We start from the raw sequence: 7,972 nt of genomic DNA on the forward strand, positions 1-7,972 counted from the left end.
CAGAGATTAGATAAATGCTGCCTCCTATCTATTGAATAACACTTAAATGGTGGCATAAATAGGAAAATGGTTGCTTAACTCTAGCATGCCTGATTACTAATTAAGCCAGAGAGAGGAAATAAACATGGAGTACATCAAGCTCCATCACTGATCAATTTTTCAAACATTACAAATTTAAACATAGGATAGTAAGTACCATAGTAGCACATTAAAAGCAAATAGATTCAGAGTGCCTTAGTAATCCTTGAGCATCAAACATCACATGAAGAAAAAAGATGAAAGGAGATATTTAATAAAAGTTAAATAAAGTCTTCTTTGGTTTTAATTTTCCCCTTCTCATTTCAAAATTTTGTTAAGGTACAATAATTATATTATCTTACATATTGTTCATCAATAGTGTCATCATAGAAGCATTTTGCCATCATCAAACCTATGGGGCACTTGTTTATCTCACACTATAGTCTTTCAATGTAATTCTTTGCCCACTTGTTTCAGATTTTTGTTAGGATACAATAATGGTATCTTATACTTCATTCACCAATAGTCACCACAGGAACATTTTCCATCCTCAAAATGATGAAACCGATTGTTATCCCTAACAATAATTACTCTTCCAGTACACTTGGACATAAACTTGATTGCTGTATGACAATCACCGCAGATGCGCAAGTTCTTCATAACTCTAATTGGCCTATCTGATGGAAAGGTAATGAGCCCAAATGCAACAGCTAGTCTTTCACTATGATATCTGATTGTCTGATTCTTTTCTTCGCCGTTTACTTCTCTCAACACAAAACTTGTGTCTGCAATATAACCAGCTCGTTCCATTTCGTCTCCTAATTCCTCTAATTTTCTGTAAATTTCTTTTGCTTTGGCATTGGACCTATCCCCAGCAGCAAATGTGTGAACCTTATTTCCCTCCTCAACCCAACTCAAGCCTGTCTCTTTCTTAATCCCTCGATCTCTAAGCATCTTCCTAGCTTTGGCTGCATCCTCGTATCTCCCAGCAGCAGCATAAGCATTAGATAATAACACATGCAAACCTGAGCTCACCGGTCCCAACTCAAAAATCCTATCAGCAGCATAAGCTGCCAATTCAGTGTTTCCATGAAGTCGACACCCTGTTAAAAAAGCTCCCCAAACAGACTCTGTCGGCTGAATAGGCATCTCCCTGATGATTGAAAGTGCCTCCTGCAGTTTACCTGCACGACCAAATAAATCAACCAAAGAAGCATAATGTTGATCACCTGGCTCAATTCCATACTCCTTCATTAACTCAAAGTAATGTTTTCCCTTCTCAACAAGCCCGGCATGGCTACAAGCATAGAGCACACACAAAAAGGTAATAAAATTCGGTTTGATCCCAAGGCCTTCCATCTGCTTAAACAAATCAAACACTTTCTCTGTTTGTGAATGCTGAGCACAAGCAATCAGCATTGCATTCCACATCCCAAGATTCTTAACACAGGCTTCATCAAAAACCCGGTAAGATCCTCCTATCACTCCACACTTAGAATACAAAGATATCAAAGAACTGCCCACGAAACTTGACATATCATAATTTGTTTTAAAGCACAATCCATGTATCTGCTTACCTAACTGAAGCAGCGTGGAATTAGCACAAACCTGTACAACACTCGAAAAAGTAAAGTCATTTACGTCCAGACGTTCATATAAAGCTTGTTTGAACAATGTCAAAGCTTCCTCAAACTCACCTAACTGAGCATATCCATATATCATCCCACTCCAAGAAACAACATTTCTTTGAGGCATTTCATCAAACAAGTTCCTTGCATCCTTAATTTTCCCGCATTTACCATACATGTCAACCAAAGAACTCGCCACGAATACATCCCTATCATACCCAGTTTTCAAAACCAAGCAATGTATCGATTGGCCGATATCAGACCTTCCCAGAATCGCACATGACTTAGTAGCGCTAGGGTAGATATGATCGTCGGGCCTAATGTTATTAACAAGCATTGTACGGAAAAACTGGATTGCAAGGGAAGGGAATTCATTTTGAGCGAAAGAGGAGATAACAGAGCTCCAAGTAGTGGGGCTTTTATGTGGAGCTTCGAAGAAGACTTGACGGGAGAAGAGAGGGAGTTGGGTTTTGGAATAGAAGTTGATGAGGTGATGAGATATGAGAGGGATGGTTTGAATGCCTGATTTAATGATGTGGGCATGGAGTTGGAGACCCTTTGGGAGGGACCTTGTGTGCGTTAAAGAGAGGAGTAGGTTGCAGATGTTTCTGTAGTTTTGCTCGAAGGAGAGTTGGTTTAAAGGGTTTAGGGGAGGTTCTGGGGTTTCCAGGGATTGAGGTAGGAGCATTAGACCGGTTTGACAACTTTGGAGATTTGGAGTGAAAACTTACTAATTTATACTCCTACTACCAATTGCTTGGGCCATTTGTATTATTACCCCTAAACCAATTCAAAAAATTTCTAGTTAATTAAGTTCAATTAAAAATATTAAAATTCTTACGGTATAACTAATTTCATATTAGAATCATAAATTTGAAATTATATATATATTTTAAAAAATTTAAAGAAAAATAATAATAAAATAAAATATTTTAGTATGATAAACTTAAATAGTTAATTAACTTATTTAAGTTCCAAAATTATTATTTTTGAAAATTTTAAAAAATATTTTAAATTTTTGAAAATTATTTTAAATTTTTTGTTGTGAGAGATTAGTTTACTTATTTTTAAAATTGACAGAGACTAAAGAGATATTTACACAAATCTATTAAATTCAAATTTATTCTGATAAATTTATTTTAATTTAATTCATTTGTAAATAAATTATTTTTATATTCAATTTGTAACTAAATTAAGTGTGGGTTTGGATGGGCGATTGGGTGCGGTGCGGTGTGTTTAGCTTACTTTTTGTCTCACGCTGCAGTATCGCTACAGTATCTAATCTCACCGCCACCGCTGTTTTTACACTAACCGCAGGTAAACGCACCGCCCATCCAAACTCACCCTAAGAATAAGAGAAAACCACAACTCCGAAATAGCAAGCTGCAACGCAAACTCAAAATTTTCTAAAACAAAACAGTCTTGTCTTTTTTCCGCAGCTCTCGTCTTTTTCACCCCAGGGATTGCTATATCCGACCACAAATGCTAAACTACACCCTAAAACTGAATTCCTAGGCCATTTAAACCCTACTTCATCTTTCTTACCTAACCCAACCTTAATTAACACTTTAATTTGTCTTAGAAGAAGTAAGGATTTAAGCAAGCTTGAAAATTAATCATGAGCTACAAAAACCTTGAAAAGAATTCAGTGACGTCATTCTAAATGATTTCTTTTAATATTCGACGATTTGTATTTGCTAAAGTGAAGTGAGTAATAAATGTCGGATGATTATCCAATAGAAATCTAATAGATTTTGGTATTAAGTTTTGAAGACACTAATAGAATTTTAAAAAATTTTAGAAGTTTAATAAATTTTTTTAAAAAAAAATTTGGAGTCTATATAAAATTATTAAAATATTTGTGAGATTAATGAAAATATTCGAAAATTTTAGGAAAGCTTAAATTTTATAAAAGAATTAAGAAAGTATAATGAGAAATCAAAATTTATAGTAGACTAAGACTCCCTAGCTCGTTTATGGTGTGAAACTTTAGTGATAAGAGATGTATGAGATAAAATTAGATTTGTTTATAAGTCAGATCGGGTCGAGTTTAGATTGGGCCTTGTCAAAATTTTAGGTCCATTTAATTGGCTTGAGTTAAACTTGAAAAATGATTCTAAAATTTTTGATTCGAATAAAAATGTTAATATCCAACCCTGCCAAACTGAATTAATTTTTTATTTTATTTTTTATATAAAAAAATTAAAAATATAATACATCAAAAATACTAAAAACATTAAACTTAATATTTTTCAACAAATTGAAAATAAATTTAAAAAATATTTATATTTAAATAACACTAAGATAACTTAACAAGCAAATACTTCTAAAATAATAACAAAACTGACAATAAAATAAGAGTTATACAATATCAAATAATAATAACATAACAGTAACATAGTAGCAAAACAGTGAAAAAAACAAAAAAAGTAATAGACTTTTTTATCTTTTTGCCAATTCGGGCCGGCCCAAAAAAGCTATAAACAAGGCACGACCCATTTTTAAATGAACCTTGTTTCTTACCCAAATCCTCCCACTTTCCACTTTTTAGGCAGGCCTTCGACCCAACCCATGGATAAAATAGCTAAATTCCAAATAACAATTGAAATAGATGTAGACGTGAATTTACATTAGTTTTGGCAGGAAAGAAAAAGAGCATGAATATGAGGAAGATAATCAACTCAATGATCAAACTTTGAGCATGTAGTGATGACAAAAATATTTGGTTCCCTAGTTTGATTCAGCAACTTCATTGTTTAGACAAGAAAAGAAACACAAAGGCAGATTTCATATCATAGTATTTATTTTGAAATATCCATGGATTTAAAGTAGGAAATTCATGTAAAAGATGAGGTTGAAGTTTACATTAGAGAAATGGAATATTTATGTATCTAGGTCAACAAAACCATTGAACAAAAGAAAGAGATATTCACCTAATCTATTATCAACTACGGCAAAACGCACACTTCCAAACAAAAATATATGCTTACTTAAACTTCATAAAAAAACAAATCCTAGAGATTCCTTGTGCTCCACTAGCAGTCCATATTTCATTTGCCATATCAATCAATCAATCAATCGTACCATTTCTTTGTTTCTTTTGGAGCCCCACTTCACCTTGCATTGTTGGGAACCCACTGCTTTGATAGAAGAAGCACCAGGCTAATTGAAAATCACCACGAATCTCACTGACCGGAAATTGATCTGAGTGTATAAGTTCTGGCTTGCTGCAACTCATGTATCAATCATGTCAGGGCTTGTGGATCTTGAAGCCGAAAACTCGTGGGATGTAGTTTTGAGTTGGCTTTTGAGGCTTTAAGTGCCCATATGTCATCAGAAACAGATGTGGAAATGTTGTACCGAAATATGCTCCGTCAATATCTTTGTTTATGTCAAGGAAATTAAGCAGTAAAACGAAGTAATATCTGGTAACAGGAAATAATAGAAAGAACTGAAATATCATGCCAATGGTCGATTCGTAACCGCGCAGAAGAGAAAAAAGAAAAATCGAGACCTCTTACAAGCCCAACAACATCATGGAAGGGCGTTTGTGAACATAGACTAACTTCTATGCCAAAACTGATAGCAGGAAGGTATGAGATTCATGAGCAAGGGCATGGGGTACCCTTAGCATCTACTAACTTCGTAATATTGTTCATCCAAAAAACTACTTAAAAACCATAAGGTTCCACAAAATCCTACTGATTTCATAATTTGAGATGGAACAAGGGAACGTAATCACAATGCATAAATAAAGGAAGACCAAAAGCATAACATCATCAAACATAGATGGAAGACAAAAACTAATATAGGAAAGAATCTACCGAAATGCATAATAATACCAATTCAAATAGTAATGAATAAAATTAGCAAAAAGAATCCCAAACACCATATTAATCTTCTAGGATAAAAGAGCTTTTTTATCAATGTTGATCCAAGAGATCCTATTTATTTATGCATGAAATGATTATATTATATGTGCAAAGAATTAGTTTCGGGTAGCTTACCTAGAAAGAAGTTGTTTCATATGTCTCAAGCATAATATAGGAGAAAAACAAAACAAAGAAAAAGCCAAAGATGAAATGGTAAGGATACTGCCTTGATACTTGGATCGAGGGTAATATATATCTTCACATTTTGGGCAGTAGATTTTCACGGTACTCGAGCGAGGAATATCTGATTGACCAACTGGAAGACAAGGTTGCCCACAGCAGCAAACTCTCGGGCATCTTCCAAAGTCATAGTTTTTGTACTTCTCCAACTGAAATAGAAGTTTCAAAGTAGAGTTTTGTAAACAAGTTATGAAGTTAACCGAAAGAAAAAGAAAAAAATGACAGTGATTATTACCATAGCAGACATTCCCTTGCTAGTTAATATGTAACGGACGTGTATAAGGCCATACAACATCTCAGCAGCTGATTCAACCAATTCATTTTGTTCTTCGGTGAACATATCGCCTATAAAAGCAAAACGCATCCACTTAATAGTAGGAATCAACACACAACGATGTTGGTTGAGTAGAAATGATGTAGGAGCCATACATTAAAAAATGGGACAAGAAAAAAACATTGATATGCAAAAGCACAGCAAACAGACACAAACAATGATGTCGATGCTAAACAACATTAAAAACACAAGCAAGTGGCTAAATGTAGATATAAACATTGTAAATGCAAACACATGGTAGGAAATGCTTCAAACCACAAGGCTTAGTATCATTTGTAATATGGACCTTGAGGAAATACCAAATCATCTTCATGACTTACCATGAGAAGATTCAATGTCCAAAATCAAATCAAGTGCATAATCATAATACGGAACTTGATGGCTCAACCCACAAAGATTAAAGTCATCTTGGATGTATTCATCATCAACTTCACAGAAAAACTCATTGCCCCGCAAATTGCAAAACCACGAGATCCAAGATGTGTCATCTCCATCGGAACCGCTAACATCCGATTCTTCAGTGTCCGTTTCAGATTCCTCTGCAACCAAAGGACAAGAACTTCACATTAAATTACTTGCATACTGATCACAATTAGCTTATGTAAAAACACTACAAGAAGGAAACTTATAACTAAGAATTATAATTAGCTTAAAAAAACTGGTACTAGGATTTATCTTTTGTGCACAAAATTTTGCTTATATACAAATTAGACACACATATAAATAGTAATACAGCCCACTTACAAACACCTCTAAGCCAAGATCTCAAACATTTCGCTTTCACAATGCAAATTGCAAATACCCAAGACGCATCAGCTTAAATAATTCAAAAAAATAAAAACTCAAAACTCAGATCTTGCTAAAGAAAATGAATTCGAAAATAAAACAATCCAATGGGCTATAAAGTAAAAGAAAGAAAACAACAGATAAACCAACTAACCATCGGAACATCGGGCTTTAGAAAGAGCCGTAGAACGCGAATCGCGATGATCGAGCTGAGATTTACCAGTGGAAGTTGAAGGCAAAGAGGATCTCTCTTTGTCTTTGCCGTTCAAGCCTCTCGAAGTGCACGGCGATAACTTCTCTAGATGCTTATCCAAAGAAGCGACTAGACGCTTCCGATCGATTAGCTCCGATTTCGATGAACCTATTCCTCGATCTCTATGACTATACATGATTTCTTTTTCCTCTTTTGCACCTCAAGAATTTCAAAAAAAGGTGCGAACTTTATTTTTCACTGTCAATGGAAGGATAAAAAATTCAAGCTTTTTGGAGATGCATCGGTTTGAGAGAGAAACCCTGGAATTGGGAATTTGGGGGGGTTTTGTGGGGATTGAGGATGACGCGACGACGTATAAACGAACTGCACTTCAAGGATAGCTCGCCTCTCTGTGTCTCTCTTGTCGTTGCTGGTGGCTTCACTTGCTTCTCTCTCTTTTTCTTTTATTTTTTCTTTTTAACTTCTTTTTTTTTCTCGGGAGATTTTTTTCTTGGATTCCTATGGCCCAAGCCCATACTCAAGCCTCTCATGAATTTTTTTGCATTAAATCTTTAAATTTTGTAAGGTAAAAAGTCCTCTCAGGTCCCTTTTAATTTCAAAATTAGGCAAATTGGTCCCTTGACAAAAATAGCAATTTAGTTCTGTTAATTTCAGAAATGAGCCGCTAAAACTTATTTGAAGAAATGGTTGAAGGTTTTGCTTGAGATTTAGATGACACAAATTGAAAACAATTAACCATATGTAAGAACTTGGCACATATTTTTTTATTAGGGATAATATAATTTTTGGTCCTTGAACTTGATAATTAGGTCTACTTTGATACTTGTACTTTTTTGTATCCACTTTGGTATTTGAATTTGGTAACTAAATTCATTTTGGT

The 7,972-nt window shown here is 34.5% G+C and overlaps 2 protein-coding genes across 2 annotated transcripts; both read right to left on the minus strand.

Moving 5' to 3' along the window:
- Window positions 1-234: 234 nt before the first annotated feature.
- Window positions 235-2,352, minus strand: LOC107937421 (putative pentatricopeptide repeat-containing protein At5g52630). The gene has a single exon (XM_016870296.2). The coding sequence runs from the start codon at window positions 2,332-2,334 to the stop codon at window positions 535-537; it is 1,800 nt and encodes a 599-aa protein (XP_016725785.2). The 5' UTR covers window positions 2,335-2,352; the 3' UTR covers window positions 235-534.
- Window positions 2,353-4,482: 2,130 nt separating this feature from the next.
- LOC107937447 (casein kinase II subunit beta-1) lies at window positions 4,483-7,530 on the minus strand. Its single transcript, XM_016870328.2, has 5 exons — window positions 7,033-7,530; window positions 6,413-6,631; window positions 5,994-6,103; window positions 5,742-5,907; window positions 4,483-5,027 (listed from the first exon to the last, which is right to left on the minus strand). The coding sequence occupies exons 1-5, from the start codon at window positions 7,265-7,267 to the stop codon at window positions 4,897-4,899; spliced, it is 861 nt and encodes a 286-aa protein (XP_016725817.1). The 5' UTR covers window positions 7,268-7,530; the 3' UTR covers window positions 4,483-4,896.
- Window positions 7,531-7,972: the final 442 nt, after the last annotated feature.

The sequence above is a fragment of the Gossypium hirsutum genome, chromosome D08 (genome assembly GCF_007990345.1).
Source record: "Gossypium hirsutum isolate 1008001.06 chromosome D08, Gossypium_hirsutum_v2.1, whole genome shotgun sequence".
Lineage (NCBI taxonomy): Eukaryota > Viridiplantae > Streptophyta > Magnoliopsida > Malvales > Malvaceae > Gossypium > Gossypium hirsutum.